General features: G+C 49.2%; 1 protein-coding gene and 1 long non-coding RNA gene across 2 annotated transcripts in view; one reads left to right on the top strand and one right to left on the bottom strand.

The window, feature by feature from the left end:
* The window catches only part of LOC137478891 (uncharacterized), a 369,499-nt gene that overhangs the window by 187,396 nt on the left and 164,687 nt on the right, over nt 1–17,416 (top strand). The gene's annotated exons all lie outside the window — the stretch shown is intronic.
* CACHD1 (cache domain containing 1) overlaps nt 1–17,416 on the bottom strand; it is an 86,156-nt gene that overhangs the window by 1,320 nt on the left and 67,420 nt on the right. The window contains exons 13-26 of the mRNA XM_068198958.1: nt 16,968–17,136; nt 14,234–14,376; nt 13,028–13,209; nt 11,680–11,790; nt 8,778–8,900; nt 6,826–6,925; nt 6,619–6,735; nt 5,264–5,424; nt 4,609–4,695; nt 4,338–4,454; nt 3,594–3,745; nt 2,989–3,150; nt 1,975–2,052; nt 1,065–1,166 (exon numbers count right to left, since the gene is read on the bottom strand). Coding sequence (XP_068055059.1) covers nt 1,065–1,166; nt 1,975–2,052; nt 2,989–3,150; nt 3,594–3,745; nt 4,338–4,454; nt 4,609–4,695; nt 5,264–5,424; nt 6,619–6,735; nt 6,826–6,925; nt 8,778–8,900; nt 11,680–11,790; nt 13,028–13,209; nt 14,234–14,376; nt 16,968–17,136 — 1,804 coding nt within the window. The remainder of the gene's footprint in view (nt 1–1,064; nt 1,167–1,974; nt 2,053–2,988; nt 3,151–3,593; nt 3,746–4,337; nt 4,455–4,608; nt 4,696–5,263; nt 5,425–6,618; nt 6,736–6,825; nt 6,926–8,777; nt 8,901–11,679; nt 11,791–13,027; nt 13,210–14,233; nt 14,377–16,967; nt 17,137–17,416) is intronic.

Here is a 17,416-nt window from a genome sequence, read left to right as displayed (position 1 = left end):
AAACTAAAAATAGCAGTGCACATGCCAGATGGAGGTAGACAGCTCCCCTGCTAACCCAGGATGACTAAAAGATGGGAAGGATTTGCTGGGACTGCAAGAAAAGGAGCAAAGGGAGCATTAATCTGGCAAATCTGCCTCAGCACAGGTAATCTCACCCCAAATCCAGGGTAATTCCTCCCTAGAGCAAGATTGTCTAGGAGACATCTGTTCATCCACGTTCCAAGGCTTTGGCCTTTGGGTTTCCTGTCCCAAATCCATTAGTGCAACCAGAGTCTCAGTGCTGGGCCAGGTCTGCTGGAAGGTCCCCAGCCTTGCAGAGCTGACAGCTTGCAGACTGCCTTGTCTAGCCCTCCTCCTCCTCATTTCCTAATAAATTAAGCCTCCTCATGAGTCAACAGCATTACACCCTTCTAGCAGCTTTTCAGATTTAAGGAGATTTAGTCTCAGGGCAGGGGAGACACACCCCAACCCCCCGAGCCTAATGGTGCCCAGCATTTGCTTAAAGGTGCTGGAAGATCACAGAATCCCAGAATGGTTTGGGTTGGAAGGGCCATTAAAGATGATCCCATCCCACCCCTGTCATGGCAGGAACACCTTCCACTATCCCAGGGTGCTCCAAACCCTGTCCAGCCTGGCCGTGGACACTGCCAGGGATCCAGGGGCAGCCACAGCTGCTCTGGGCAGAACAATTCCTTCCTAAACTCTGATCTAATCCCACTCCCTTTCAGTGTGGACCCATTCCCCTTGTCCTGTCACTCCAGTTCCCTCAGGGGGAAGAACCTTCTCCTGATCTCCAGCCCAACCCTCCCCTGGCACAGCTCCAGCCATTCCCTGGTCCTGTCCCTGTCACAGGGGGCACAGAGCACAGCTGTCCCTTGGGAGGATGTTGAGGACCCCAGTGAGCTCTCCCCCCGAGCAAACCGAGTCAGAACGGTCCAACAGCAAAGCCAGAAGCAGCAAAGCGCTTTGTCTGGCTGTGCTTCTGGCTGCCTGATCGGCACAGAGCCAGCCTCCCGAGGGAAAAGAGCCCCCCAGTCCTGCCAGGGACGGAGCCCGGGACTCACCGTGGTCGCTCTCGGTGCCGGAGCGGCCCCAGTAGCGGCGGCGGCGCTCGGGGCTGTGCGCGTGGCGCTCGATCACCGCCGCGATGAACCGCGTGTTGCTGACTGCGACAGACACAAAGAGCTCAGGGCACGGCCACGGCCTGCAGCCCTCTGCTGCACGGGGCACTGCCCAGCCAGAGAGCAGCAAAGAGCTGGGCTTTACATGGCCAGCATCCAGCCAGGCTCCTTCACCTGGGCCGTGCACGGCAACAATGTAAGGACGCCAAAGGAAAGAAAAAGGGATGTGGAGAAGCAGCAGATGCAAGCCATGAAGCTCAGATATACTTATTTTTCCATCTTTGAATGTTGACACAGCTTCAAATCTTGAGTATTGTTTTAGTGAGGGCCCAGAGCCAGGGATCCAGTCTGACCCTGGAGCTCCCCTGGAGTTTGGTGCACCAGCTCCACTTAGAGCACACCAGGATCATGCAAAGTGCCGTTTGTATTGGATGGCAGAGAACTGCAGGCACCCCAGATCAACGCAAAAAAGATTTACTGCCATGTTTGCTGACCATACTTGCCAGACTTGTCTTCTGCTTTCCAAGGCCAAAAAAGGGGAAAGGGTTTTTCATACCCTGTGCTATCACAGTGGTAATTTTTAAGCTGATCAGAGCTATTTCTGGAAGTGCTCATGACAAGGGGTTGTAAGGGGCAAAACTCCTCCACACCTAATGGAGAATTATCTTTTAAAAGTAAAAAATGCCATTTTTCAGCATGAGACTAAAGGTGCACTAGATGTTTGAATTAAGACATTGCTCTGTCATTTTCTACTGATGATCAGCACAGGGCTTCCTCACATATTCAAATCTAGGGTGTTAAAAAACAAATGGCTGATTGAATCTCACGGTTTTTCAGGTTTTTTGGTACTTACTGATTCCTCTGTCTTCATGGCTGTCATCGTCCCTCTCGTCCCTGTCGTTTTCCAGGTTGGACATACGCACTGACATTTCTACACAGCGTTACAAACAGAAGATACAGCTGGTGAGAGAAAGGTTCTGCACCACCTTACTGCCAGCTGTCACCCCAGGAACAAGAGTGGAAGCACTTTGTGTTACTGGTCTGAGCTGGGGGTGCTCTTCTTCCAACGTGGGACTGGGAGAGCAGGAAATGCTTCATCCCAGCTTTCTCACTTTAAAGTTCTGAAGGAACTGATTTACAACAGAGCTGGGGGATGATCAAATATAGAGGTAATTAGCTGTGATCACACTTAAATTCCCAGAATGGTTTGGGTTGGAAAGGGCCTTAAAAGCCCATCTTTTTCCAGCCCCTGCCACAGGCAGGGACACCTCCCACTATCCCAGGCTGCTCCAAGCTCTGTCCAGCCTGGCCTGGAACACTTCCAGGGAGGTGTTCTCACCTCTGGATCTTTATCTTTGTACCAGTATCCCTTCTCCCAGCACAATTTTGCCTCTCAGACTTCAGTGGTTTCATGTCTCTATGTACAGACATTCCATGAACATCACATGGACCAGAACCAGGAAAACAAGTGAAAAAAGACACATCCCAAACTCAAGGCAAAAGGGAGTGAAAAATGTGTCACTCCCAGCAGCTGCACAAAATAAACACATGATGGATCTGCTGGGCCGAGCTGCAGAAAGCTGGGATTAGTGTCTGAGCTCTGGCAAAGCTTAGCTTATCTCCCTTTGGGTCTGGGCAGGCTCCCTGGGCAGCAGCAGCAGCTCTGGCTGTACCCAGGAGAGGGCAGCAAGACACAGCCCCTGCACCAGGCCCGGCTCCCTGCAGCTCCAACGCGAGTAAAACCGGGGAAACACTGCAACAAACCCGGGGGGACAACTTTGGGATCGCTTTTCCTTTGGGTTTTGCTGTGCTGCTGGGGGTTTTTTTTCACCCCCAGCCTGTTGTTGAGTCCCTGAGTCGAGCTCACCCTGTGCTGCCAGCGGGGACATGTGCTGGTGGCTGCGGCGGTGGATCTGGTGCCGGTACGCGTACACGGCCAGCACCAGCACCATGATGCAGCCCATGATGCCTCCAGCCACGGGGCCCACGGGGGCACTCTTGATCATGTTCAGGGTGATCACCTCATCTCCTAGAGCAAAAAGGACAAAATAAATACTCTGCAGGAAGGGTTAAACCAACACAGAACACGGAGGAGCTCTGCAAGGATTTCTGGGGGCCCGACTGTGCTCACTTGGAATAGGAGAAGGAAGTCAGAGAGGGTGCAGGAAGGGTTAAATCAACAATATGGAACATGGAGAAAGCCCTGCAAGGATTTCTGGGGGCCTGACTGTGCTCACTTGGAACAGGAGAAGGAACTCAGGGAGTGTGCATCTTACAAGGCAGGAATGCACAGTTACACTCAGCTCCACTTCAGGATTTTCCAAAAGGTGATATTCACCATGTCTTTGCTGCCTGGTGCACTCTTTATGCTGATTTAGCACCAGGGTAAGGGGTAAACGTTATGTGCAGAACCTCCTGCATGTTCTGGAACACAAAGAGCTGAAGGCAGCACCTGCTCAGGAAGGCAGTTACCTATTGCTCCCAGGTCATCCACATAGGGACTCTTGGCTCCCACGATGCCACCAAAGCATTCCTTCTGAGGGGCACAGTAGGACTTGTCCAGGTGGGTCTTCCCATCGCTGTCCACCATGCACCACTCGCAGTCCAGCACTCCGAAGCAATCCCTGCATTGCAACACCCAAGTAGGACACGGTTACTTTCCAGTTGAACACCTCCCCTTTGCAAAGCTCAGTCTGGGTTAGAGCCACGAGACAGAGGGAGGACAAAAGCATCTGTAAACCCTCAAGTACGTGAGTTTAGCCAGAAAAAAATCCATGGAAGTGCTCAAGTACCACAAGGGAAGTTACACAGGGAAGCTGCATTTCCAGCATCCCTTTTCCAACTCTGTCTGCTTTGGTATTTTCCTGCACCACTGAGCCTGAGCAAAGGGAGACTCCTACTTGTAACTCCTCCAATAAGACATTTCTCAGTGTGGTGAAGTCTGGCTGCAGTTCCAGCCTTACTCTGCAGCCTTTGGAAGAAGGAAGAAAGGATTTGGGCAGTCTGGTCAGAGCTTGGTGTGTTTTACCAATCTCAGGTCCCTGGAGACTGCTCATAATGAGCAAAAATGAGCCCTCAGAGCCAGGAGCAGAACCTCATTCTGGCATCATGCTTTTTCCCCCTGTATTTTTTTCTTTGAAACATTTAAAGCAGAGCTATTTCCATTGGATTATTTCCACAAGAGAGTATTCCAAGGGATGGGGAAGGCCACCTTACCCACTCTCTGTCCTCTGGTTGCACTGGGTGTTGATGCACTGTGGGAGTGCATCCTGCAGGCTGGGATCGATGGCCGTGAAGGTCATCGGCTCCTGATGCACCTCACAGCTCGGATTCCTGCGTGGCAGCAAAGAGCAGAGCACTCAAAGCACAGTCCACTAAAATCACCTTTACCTCCTGCATGTCACCTGCTTCATTGTACTGAAAATTCTGCCTGTTGGATCTCAGCAGGACAGCAGGGAATTTGCTCCTGCAGTGTCCTGCCTCTCACCTGCTCTCGGCATTGGTCAGGTTCCCAGTGCACTCGTTCACCTCCAGTGGGCACTCACAGGGACACTCACACTCGTTCTGTTCCATCCTGCAGGGCAGAAAACACGGGGAAAACCCATCAGACACCGCTGGGATTTTAACCCCGTGGTGGTGCAGCTCTGGAGCAGCAGCTCCCATGGAAAAGGCTGTGCAGTGACTCTGCTCCTTCCCCAGGAACAGGGATTGCTCTGTCCTGCACCAGGACTGAGGGTGGTCCAGCCCTGGAATTCCAAAAGCAGGGAGTCCCTCAGATTTGGATGTAGGGATCCTTCCTGGCAGTGCCACAAACACCTCAGGATGGTGTGGGCAAAACCTCCTGGATCCCCTCAACGAAAACCCCCCAGTCCATGTAAAATCATGGGAATTTCTATGCCATGGGGATTTCTATACCTCAGTGGCAGTAACTGCTCTTGAGTCACTGCATCTGTCAGCATCTTTCAGCATTACCTGCCCAAACTCCCCTGGGTTAAACTCTGACAACTCGGCGGAGATACCCTGCACCTCTTACAGGGAGCACAGGCAGAGCAACTCCGAATTAATGATGAACTCGCTGTGCTCTGCTGAACCTCAAACCAGGGCAGACGCCGGGAGTGTCCCAGCCCACGCAGCGCTGTCACCTGTGGCAGTTGAGGCACAGCCTGTCCACCATGCTGCAGGCACAGAAGGCCAGCGAGTCGCACGTCTCGTTGACGATGCCCACGAAGGCGTTGGTGCCCGGGATCCTCGTCAGCCTGTACTTGGAGCAGTGACTGCCGTGCACCAGGTTGGTCAGGTCACCCTGGGCAAAAGCAAGGTGTCAGTGCTGACAGAGGTTGTTGTAGGGAGCTGAACACTCCTCCCTTCCCCAAGGACCCTACAGAGCTGTGGGGCCGTGGATTCTGCCATGGCTTCCGGAGGTGGAGGCTCCCCTCAGGAGGTTTTGTGAGGGAGTGCCACCCTCGCAAAACAGAGGCTGATTAATGGGTGGGTAAGTTTTGCTACCCAGATACTTCTGGGTGAAAAGACTTTGCTGAAGATAGAAAGGAATTGGCTTAGTTGTGAAGCAAAGGTGACATGTCACTCCTTCCCAGTGCTCACTGACCCGTCCCCACGGTGCCAGCCCTCAGTGACCTCCCCAGAAGCTCTGATGGGAGCCACCACCATGTGCTGGAAACCTCCTGAGCCTTAAAAAAAGCCACCACAGCACGCCCAGCTCCTGCAGACTCCTTCCTGATTCCTTCCTACAAGTTTCTGCTCTGTCCTACACAATTTCCTTCCCAACATCACACTTCCCACTTGGCATTTCAAGTGTGGGGAAAATGTTTAAGCCAACCTGACATAAATCAGTGTATTCTGACATGACTTGCAAATATTTTCCCATCTTCTCCCACAGTGTAACAGCTTTGAAATCATTGTGGAGGGACTCTGGCAGGGAGAATCTGTGGCTCTGTGAGGGATGACAGCCCCTGGTTTAGACTCCTCTTGAGAGGAAGCTCACACAGGATCCATGGAAAGCACAGAGTGTGCAGGACCCCAGAGATTTCAGTCTCACAAGTGACAGCCTGGGAATGCTCACCAGTAAATGGATTTGGACACCCAAAGATAACTTATTAGAGACCTGACCAGGAGGATGTGACTGTGGTCAGAGCTGGAGCCAGAGGTCAGCTCAGATCCAAAGCAACACATCCCAGCTATAGCTGGAAAATCCTCACCCAGCCAGAGCAAACTGGCCTTCTTCCCCTGATGCTGGCCGAGACCCTGCAGACAGCAGCCACACTCGGCCAGGGCTCACATCCATAACCCCTGGATGCCGGGGGACTCTGTTTGTGCAGCCTGCTTTGTGTCTGCAGAAGGGGAACAGAGGCCAATCCCCACAGAAGGCTGGCTCCCAGCCCCAGCTGCTGAGCCCGGCAGGGACTTGTGTTTCCACCAGGAGAAACCCAACCCAACCAAAGCCCACTCCAAAGCAAAATCAGATAGAAACCACGCTCACCACTAAGCTGGTGTTGAATTTGTAGAAGCGCTGCACGGTCCTGTCGCTGAAGCTGTTGCAGAGGTTTTTCTTGACGAAGTTGGGGTGGTTCAGGATGTCGTTTGCTACCAGAGGCTCCTAAGGGGGAAAGGCAGGATTTGATGCCTTTGGAATCAGACCCAGACAGGAATGAGAGATATGGAATAAGGCAAGGGAAAGCAGGCAGACCTTGTGTGTGATGTGCTGCTGCTCCACGGGCGCGTGGCCCTTGGGGTCGATGAGGGTTGGATGTGCCACCAGGTACCCCCTGTCCTCCATGATGAAGCACCTGCCCCCAAAACACAGCGAGAGCCTCCTGTTAGACCTCCTTGGGCTTCAGGGCAACGGGGTGAAATAAAACATTGTCTTAAAGGGCTTTTAAAGGTTTCCATTTAACAGGGCCACGAAACAAATTCCCTGCAAAATGTACTTAAAGAATGTGTTGGGTATTTCCCTGAAGCTTTTCCATCTGCTACTGCTCCAGAGAGCTGGGGCCATCAAGGAGTTGAAAACAGAGCTGATTAAAACCAGAAGGGAAAAGCCATCAGTGCACTGTCTGATTGGGGGAGAGCCAGAAATGAACAGAGCCTAATGAACTTGGAAAGCTTTAATGGTTTATTAATTTACTATGTGATTAATTAAAGAGAGATTTCACACTCTCCTTTAATGCCCTCCCCCTTCAGAATTCGATTTGAGTGGGGGATAAATCACTCCTGCTCCACTCCCAGCCCTCCCAAGCTTTCCTCTCCCGTTTCAGCTCTTCCCACGTTGGAGCTGTGTCCCAGTCCAGAATCCAGGGAGCTCAATCCATCCCTTTTCCCCTTTTTCCCCTTCCCCCCTCTCCCGTTTCCATGGCCACAGACGGCAGCGCTGGGGAAGGCGCAGGAGCCCCGGCCAGGGTGGCACCGACATCAGGGACACGGTGGCCACAGAGGGGACAGGGGGAGGTTAAAACCCCGCTTGATGTTCCCAAAAGCTCAGCACGGCGGCAGCCACAGCCCTGGCACAGCTGGATCCGGGGCTGGAGCAGCTTTCGGTGGGACTCTCGTGGGATGTGTCAGGTACCCACAGCAGCTCGGGGAAGCGAAAGCACGGGAAGCCTCTGTGCTCTTTAGGGGTACAAAGGAGGCAGGAAAACTTGGCTTTTTTGGGGGGTTTCCATTAGAAATACAAGTAGGGATGTGATGTTTACTCTTTTTCCTGACAGAAAATCCTTAGGAGAGATACACTAGAAAACCCCAAACACCCGTGCTTATATCAAGACTGGAAACACTGGATCCAATTTCTATATCAGAATGGTCTGAAAAATATCACCAAAATTCCTCATCTGGGGAATGCAGGAACAGAATAAAGCATCTGACCTCGCTGATCAGCAGCAGTTTTTTACTGGGAGGGAGTGATGCCAAACCAGAAATCCTGATTTGTTTTTTTTTATATGCCATAAAATATATAGAAAAATACCCAAACCAGAAAGGACTGGGAGGACAACAGAAAACCACTTCCCTTCCCAAATTGAAGGTTTAAAAACAAACAGGGAACCAGCAGCAATGCCCAAACCACGTTATCAAGTTACTCCAGATCCAAACCAGAATTTATCCCACCCCCACAGGACTTTTCAAAAAAGGGACAATTAAGATACCCAGGGGTCTGACTGAAATTGGATACTCCAGATGAAATCAGACTTCTTCTGCCTAGGCTGTGCTATGGATTTCTGAGAAAAACATCCCAAAAGTGTATTTGAGTAATTGGAGTTAAAATAACTGAGATCCTGTATCATTCTTACACGCTCACAGGAACTAAATAGGTTAAATTAAAACAAACAGGAGAACTCCGAAGTGTGTCCATTTAATAAGGAATGTTTTTTTACCCAGAATTTCAAAGAAATCTAAATAGAACCAAAAAAAATCAAATCAAATCTGTTATCTTCTGCTTTTGTAATCCTGCAGATTGTTTATTTAGCTGATGGCAGTTTGATCTGGAATAACAGAAACATCCACATAATCTTTATGGGAAGGACAAGCACAAGTTCTACTGGAAATCAGAGAACACACACTGAAAGTAACAGAATCCTTGGAGAAATGAAGTTGGAAACAACCTCTGGGTCATCTGGTTAAAGAAAATAAGTTGGTTTTTTTTTTCACCTGATTTTGTTCCCCCCATCTTGGTTACAAACTGGCAGCAGGTCCATGAGGACTTTGTAGAAATATCTGAGGGTGAAGTCGATGCCCATCACGGCCACGGAGTGTCCTGAGGACATCTGAGCACTGCAGTGAGAGGGAAAGGGAAAAAATTATAAATATTATAAATAGTAAAAAATATATTATTCAGGGCAATAACAATAACAATAATAATAATAAAAAAGTAATATATATTATTAAAATTATATATATTATTAAAATTGTAAATATTATAAATAGTAAAAAGTTGTTCAGTATATTATTATTATTATTATTATTATTATTATTATTACTATTATTGTTGTTGTTGTTGTTGTTGTTGTTGTTGTTGTTGTTGTTGTTGTTATTCCTATTTTAGACACCCCTTGTACAGCCAGCACAGCAGAAGCCCAGGAGTGGATCCCACCCTACACACACCCCCACCAGCTCCAGACATTTAATCGTGAGCGACAGAAATCAGGATTAAAAATTCCCCATCCACACAAACAAACAGAGCACGCAGCCCCGGTATTTTCCAACTCCCCCCACATGGAAGGAGTTACCTGCACCCCTCCTCTGCTCAGCCCCCAGCAGGAGGAATGAATGGGAAGCTGCCAGACTTTGAGCTGAATCCCTAAAACTCCGGAGCGTGGGAGTGACTATGAATGGCAGGCACGAAAATCGCGTTTCTTAGGGTGAGTTATGACAAGGATCCTGGGATGTGGTGGTGTGCAGCAGCCTGGGGCTGCATTTTCTCCTTCCTCCATTCCTAAGGCCCCGGTTCTCCCAGTTTGCTCCCAGTGGCACTGAGAGGGCACAGCCAGACCAGTCCCCTCTCACCCCTGCAGGACACAAAAGGATCAGCTCAAGGGTGTGGGGTTTGCACCCATGTGGACCTTACACCTCTGACTTGCTGCTCTTCAGAATTCACTTTTCTCCTTTATTTAATCTCTGAAGACAGGAATAAAACCCTTTAGAAAAAGAAAAAAAATGAAGATGCTGCAAGGCCCAGCTGGACTGCACGAACAGCTCTGGCCACCCCTGCTCCATGGAAACCCAGCTCTGTTTACTGGGCTGAGGTTTGTTTGCTTTTCGAAGAGGTGCAGTGGAGATGCAGTCAAATCTCATTTGTAGACAGATAAATACAGATTTTTAAAACCTGCATTTGATTTATCGTTCACGTTTCCTGGAGGAGGAAGGGAAGGATGGCAGTGAAGCAGCACAGACATATTTGATGTGTGACAAGGCGTCAAGCTCTGAAGTTCTGCTCTGTCCTAACAGACATAAAGCCATTAGAGTCTTGTAAATATTTTAGCTTCATTTTTAAGCATTAAATCCTCCTGCTTTGCTGATGCCAACTGCATTAAACCACATCAGGCATAAATCTTCTCTTCCCAGCCTCCATAAAAAGGAATAAGCTATACATAAAATGGGAATGAGAGGTGTCAGCTCTGGCTGCCCTGATGTGGGTATTTAAACCCTCCCAGCAGTCCCGAATGCCAAAATTCCTGTTAACTCCACAGATTCCTCCCCACCCCTCTGGATTAGGAGCTCAGGCCTCCTTGGGGATTATAACCACATGTGACTATGAGCTTCAGAGGTCATATTTACCCAGGAATCACACTCACATCTGCCAAACTTTGTTTAAGTGCTCTTTAATCATGTTCTAATAACCCACAGGAGCTTTAAGTGCTTAGAGCTGAGTAAACCATCCCTCGCTAGATAAAAATCAGAATTTTGATTAATTGCCCTTCTCTCCTTACAGAAGTGTTTCCCCACAGTAAATTCCTCTGTGAGAAGCACCACGCAGGGGCAGGGGCTGGGGCTGGGGCTGAAAATGCTCCTGCCACAACACACAGGCTGAGGTGCTGTGGTGGGAAATCCCACACGGAGCAGCGGAATCTCTGGGAAGAGAGGAGGAGCCACGTCCTGATCCCTGCTGCCTTTGGGATCCCTGGTTCCCAGAACAGCACTGCAAGTTCCCTTGGTACTGGTGGGCTGCTGGGTAGGGAGCTTGGAGAAGATTCCATGTAAAAACCAGGACAGGTAACTGCTGTCCTGGGAATTTGGGACAGCCAGGTTGGGTCCATGTTTTATACAGTGGGCTCCTTTAAACATCCTGCATCCCAAATCCTGGCCTCAGCCTGGGGCCTGGCCAGGAGGGAGCTGGAACAGCAACAGCCTGGTCCTCCAGGAAAAAGTCATTTCATAGAATCATGGAATGTCCTGAGCTGGAAGGGACCCACAGGGATCATCCAGTCCAGCTCCTGGCCCTGCTGTTCCCACTCCAATCTGTTCCCAGCAATCCTGGAATGGCTCTTGGAGATTCACAGGCTTTGGAAGCCCAGAAGTGCTGGATTTAAGCAGCCCAGGAGAGAAGCTCCCCAATGCCTGGAGTAAGGACAGCTCTGTCCTTAACCCGCTTTGTGGCCTCCAGTTCCCTCCCAAACGCCTCCCTGCTCCTTAAAACCCCACAAGTGGAGATGTGGGGAACTTCAGGGAACGGGGAGCTTGGCAGGCCTGATGGAGAAGGATTTATCTTCCAGCAGAGAGGGAACACTTCCCAAACTTCCTGAGGAGAGCAATCTCTCTCCTCCTCCCAATTCCTTGGACACCCCACCTCATGTTCATCCAGGAGCCCTTTCCCAACCTTTTTTTTTTAAATATGCTGTTATTACTCCTCTACCAATAAAGCCACAGAATTCACATATTCCTATAAAATGGATTTCTCCTGGTGTCTCAATGCCCCATTTCCACAAAGTCAGATGACATTTCACCACCAGCACTTTAAGACCAGCTTTGATTTTCAGTTTTTAAGAGCACAAAGTCTCCCAGCTCTGGTAATTCAGAGTCCTCCTGCCTGCCCCAAAGCCCCAGGGCCCCTCACCTGGAGGAGTGGACAGTGTGGCTGATGGTCACCACATATCCAGCCCCTCCCACGTCCAGGTAGGGCCCAGTGAAGGTGATTAGTCCTGGATTGGCCACTGCATGCAGATACCTGAGGGAAGCCAAAAGAAATGCTCAGAATCAGTGCCAAAGTCAGCAACTTCAAGACAGAATCCTTGACTTTCCCAAAATAACACTGAATTCTGGACACTGTGAACAACAGGCACCAAATTATTGCTTTTAATATCAAACAAGTACCTAAACACAACTGGGACTCCAAACTAACCCAGACTGGCTCAATAAATGGTCCCCCAGTAGATCCAGCTGCATTAAAAGAGCTCAGTTTACTTCTGCACAGAACACATTTCATGTAATTTCAGACATTTTCCCCCAGAACAATGCAGGACTCGGTGCCAGCAGAGTCTCAAACTCAACCCTGGCAAAATGATTACACTGCAAACTGAGGAGAAACAACAGAACTGAGGCAAGAATATTCAGAAATATCAGACAGTGATTACAAATTACAACCTCTTAAAACTTCCATCAGCATAAAATAAACCACAGTCATAGAAGAGTCGTTAAAACTGTCATAGGGAAGTTGATTAAAACTTTTGGCAACACTTTTCTGTAAGAAAAAGTGACCACTCTGCTTCTCCCTACCCAGAGCACCAACCCACGAGCAGCTTAACCCACTTCTGCTTTATCCCCAGTGCTTGACTTGCACCTTCTTCCCACAACACTACAAATCCCAGGGAAAACGGGGCAGGAGAGCTGCCAGGAGCACTGCAGAGCCAAAGGGCTGGGATCTGTGCCCTTCCCAGTGGGCAGCACCTGGCTGGCTCCTTCCCACAGATCCCAGCCTTTGGAGCACACTCAGAGCCTGCTCCCATCTGGAATGTCCCCAGCTCTCTGCCCAAATCAGATGCTGCGGCATAATTAATCCCTCCTTGAAAGCGGGGAGGAAACCCACAGTAAACAAACAAAAAGGCTCAGATATGAACAACCAAAAAGGGCCCAAGGAGCTCAAACACTCCTGAATTAGCTAATCCCTGAAGGGGATGCTCATTTTCTGAATATTTATGTCCCCATCTGCCATAGCTGGGCTATGAAACACCAACTACCCCACAAAATAAAAAGGCCTGAAATTAGAACCAATAAATGTTTGAACTGCATTTAGGCTCTGAACTTTTCCCCCATGCTGAAAACATTTTAAACCAAATTTTTAAAAAATCCAAAAACCAACCCACAGGCTACGAAATCAACTCCAAAAACGAAATCAACTCTAAATATTTCCCTTCTTGCCCTCGGAGATGATTCAGAGCTTTGCTGAAGGGACCCTAAAAACCCACCATTGTCTCCTGGTGGGATCAAATGCTTTGTCCATGAGGGAGCCGGGGTAGATGCGGAGCACCCCATTGGGGGTTGCTATGTAACGCCTGACAATGTAGCTGTTGAGGCCACTGATCTCCATCTGGGTCATCCATTCATCCGTGCCGTGACTGGTTGCCATTACTTCATTCCTGACAGAGAACTGCAAAACAAAGGCAGAGCTGGCAGGGCTCCTGCAGGACTTGCATGGCAAGATAATAAAAGCTTCCCCGAGAGCCATCGGGGATCATCTCGGCTCAATTACTTGGTTCAAGGCTTCTCACACCAGACATTCCAAGCAGATTATTAGAATGAAATATTGTTGGTGTTACCTCTGTGGCTTTTTTTAACTTGGAGTAAATAGAAATATTGTGCTGCTCGCACAGAAAATAGAGATTTCTCATTTGTATGCCTAAGAACACCAAGGTGTTTCTGCTAAGAACTTAGCGTGGCTTTAACTTTTCTAGTCTTTGTTTCAAATTTCTGGTCCCCTCCTCTCTCCACTCTTAGATCAGTTGTTGAGAAGGAATTCCAGGCTGGGAGGGTGAGGTTGTCCAGAGAAGCTGTGCCTGCCCCTGGATGCCTGAAGTGTCCAAGGCCAGGTTGGAGTGATGCCTTTTTTGGGGCTTATCTAAAAACAGAGGCCAGACAAAATTAAGGGAATAAAAAGGTGTTCTATTTATTGAAGGGCCTTCAGGTACCTGTAGGGCAGACAGAGCCTCCCCAAGGGGCTGCACCCAAAATGGACAACGGGTCACAGGTTTCACGCTTTCATGAGTTCGGTCCATTTGCATACTGGGGTTAATCTCCCAATTACAGCTTCAGCTAATGAAGTCATTTACCCCCGGTTTGCTCCCCACAACTCACTTTTGTTCCCATCTCTCTGGCCTGAGGCAGTGAGGAGCCCCTGACTGCCAGGCCTGCAGAGGCATTGCTGTGTCTGCCCAAAAACGGGACAGCAGCGGCTCACACCGAGTATGGAGTTGAGAGTGACGCACTACAGAACTGCAGGATCACAAACACAGGAACACTGAAAAGCTCAGATCCCGAGGCATCAGGAGCACCCTGGGCTAGTGGAAGGTGCTGGCCATGGCAGGGATGGGATGAGATGGCCTCTAAGGTCGCTCCTAAGGCAAACTGCTGGGATCTGGGGATTGCAGGAGAAGCCCCAGGCTGCTGGTACCCACCTTGAGGCCGGGGTTGGCGATGAGCCGCGTGTTGTCGCTCAGGTAGGCCGTGTAGTGCTCCACCATCCGCTTGGTCTCGGGCTGGCTCAGGTGCTCGTAGGGGGAGGAGAAGCTGCCTGCAGACAGCATCACTGTGGGGCTCTCTGCAAACACCAAAACACCAGGAATTTCAGCACAATGAGCTGTACGTATGGCACGGTGAGGGTGTTTGTACATGGGAGGGTCCCTGACGTGCTGTCCTTGTGGCAGGAATGACCCTGCTGCTCTCCCACACCTCAGCACACAAAGTTCCCAGCTCTGGAAGAGGTTTTACAGTGACCTCTGTGAGCCAGAGAGAAGTTTGATCAGAGGATCCATGTTCACCCCTGAAAGGATTTCCTACCAAGGTCGTTGACACAGAAACCAAGAAAGGAAGAAGGATTTAAATAAGAGAAACCTGCAGCTGCCCTTTCCAGTGAGCACTTTGCTTGTCTTGTGACCAAAGAGTGAAGTGTAAACTTCTGAGTTTTGTAAGAATGTACAAAAAGCATGCATGCTGGAATAAAAACAGTTTGAAGCCTTCTGAGAATGGAGCGTATTTGTATTGTCTCCATCTCAACTACAACGCCCAACTCCTGCAGGACACTCTGGACTGGGAGGGAGGGCAGGAAACATCCATTTTTCCACCCAACCCAGAGCACTTCCCGGCAGAGTTTCATCCTAAACTCAGGCTGAACATGAATTCCTCCTCTCCTTGCCTCAAAACACAGAAGTCACAGCATCAGCCCCCTGCTCTGATTTCTGTGTGTCATTTGGTACTTTATGCTCTTGTTCCCAAAGCCTCAATAATTTCTGAATTACTGCTTTCTGTGAGATTACAGAAGCTGTTTTCTCTTAAGGAAAGATGATGGGCTAAAGAAGAAATTAAGTATTTCTGTTTAGGTTAGATATCCCAGAGGAAAATGAAAATGGGCATTTTCAGTTCCAGAGAATGAACATCTGGAGAATCCCAAGTGCAGAAGAGGAGCTCCCCAATAAAAGTGCAGCTGTCTGGAGTGGTTTTCTGAAAAAACTGAAAAGTAAACTTTCATCATGCAAAATCTGCAAAACCAGACAGCTTTTCCTTTTTAAAAAAGAGAAACGACTATGCTGATGCAGGGCTGAGGGTTGAGAAGGTATGTTCTGAGGATGTGACCCATGGAACCCAAATTCCCTGTGTGGAATGGTCTCCAGAGGAAAAACTGCAGTGCAGTATGTGAAGTGTTCTGCTTTTAGCCACATTCCTCTCAAACACATCCCCACACATGTGCTGCACTTCCAAACTTCTAGTCCAGCCCTTCATCTGCTTCCCAGAGCAAATATTCTGATTTTGCTTCGCATGAAGTTTTTCCACTTGACAGCTTACTACTGCATTTTTGGGATATTCTCCATTAATATCTTTCTGGATATAAGATAATCAAGATTAGGCACCACATTAAACAAAACCAAAAATCCCTGTGTTTTAAACTGGCAAAGCAATTTCCACAGGTTCCACAGGTTTCTGAAGGTTTGTCAGGTCCCTCCTCCAGCCTGATCTCACGGAGTTATTCTGCAGGGCTCCAAAGAGCTTAGAAAAATCTCACAGCTGTGCCACTAATCCACCAAGAGACCTTCAAACCCTGCTACAAGCAGAAGTATTTAATTCAGAACTTCTTATAGTGCAGATTTTAGGGACCTCCCAAGGTTATACCTAAACATGACAGCTTGCAGTGTAGGATGTTTATGTAAAACCCCTCAGTTCTTGGGATATTTCTGCGTTTTAAGCTCTCCATTCTTCCCAGACACTGGAGCTGCCATGGAGATTCTCCCTTTTTCCCAGCAATGTTTGAAATCAGTCGGGAAGAGCAAAACCACTTTAGCCTATCAAAACCTGAGTGTTTTGAAGCAGGTGAGGAGGGTCTGGAATCCATCAGAGCACTGAAGTTTTCCTTCTCCCCAACAGGCTTAACTTCTGCCTCTGAAGGTGTTCAAAGCTTCTGGCAGTGAAAAACTCCCATGAATCCAAAAGAGCAGCAGAGTCCTGCACAACTGGCTGGGACTTCATCCTACTCTGTTACTGCTCAGGGAGGTGCTTTAGAGCCAGGAGAGGACCTGGCTTTAGCTTGGTGAGACACCTCCACTGCACTCCCAGGGCATTTATCTCCTACTCTGACCAGCAGCCCCACTCGTTCATCCTGCAAGAAGGGAATTTGTTGGTTAAAACCAGGTGCTGATGGTAACAAAATTATGGATTCAATCCCTGGGTGGGCCCTTCCCCCCAGAGCTGGGCTCCATGATCCCTGTGGGATCCAGCTCAGGCTCTGCTGTGATCCTGTGGAAGAGAATCTGTGACCAAGGAGAGCTGTAAGAAGGTAAAAGCTGGTCAGAAAATCAGCCTTGGAAATAAAAGCTTGTCAAGGGAAGAGTATCTCCCATGTTTTGTGAGAACAGCTTTACTTTGAGCTGACACACTCTACAGGAATACACAGGAGGTGTGACTGTGCCAGGGGAGGCCCAGGGGGGACATCAGCAGGAATTTCCCCATGGAAAGGGTGGTCAGGCATTGGAAGTGCCCAGGGAGGGTTGGAGTGCCCATCCCTGGAGGTGGCACTCGGAGCTCTGGGCTGGGGACAAGCTGGGCATTGGGCACAGCTGGGACTGGATCCTGGAGGTTTTTTCCTAGCTGGGTGCTCCTGTGTCCCTGGGGTGGCCAGGCCAGGCTGGCAGAGGCCCTCACCCAGGGTGGCCAGCTGCTTGAAGTGCAGGCAGGCGTTGGGCTGGCCCAGCAGGTCCAGCCTGTGGTAGAGCAGCTTGCTGCTGGGGACAGTGTTGAGGTTCTTCAGCTGCTTCACGGGAATTTCTGGCTGGATCACCACCACACACAGGATGAAGGACGTGTCCTGCACCTGCAAAACACCAGCCAGTCACCAAGCAGAACCAAAATGTGGGGGATGAACAGAATTTCTGTGTGTTGGAGCCACCGAGTTTACAAAAACCACTTTGCCACAGTTAACACAGAAAATAAAAATACTGTAATTTCTTTTTTCTGAAAACCAAATAAGACTTTCATTTTGTTGCTCAGTTAGCAATAATTTCTAATTCTAACATTGTTTCATGGATATTTTTTTGTCATTAACAGAGGAGAGGCTGCAGGTTTCCAGCTGCTGGACACACTCTGGTGTTACC

This window comes from Anomalospiza imberbis, chromosome 9 (genome assembly GCF_031753505.1).
Source record: "Anomalospiza imberbis isolate Cuckoo-Finch-1a 21T00152 chromosome 9, ASM3175350v1, whole genome shotgun sequence".
NCBI lineage: Eukaryota > Metazoa > Chordata > Aves > Passeriformes > Viduidae > Anomalospiza > Anomalospiza imberbis.
This window is presented reverse-complemented; position numbering and strand designations above follow the sequence as displayed.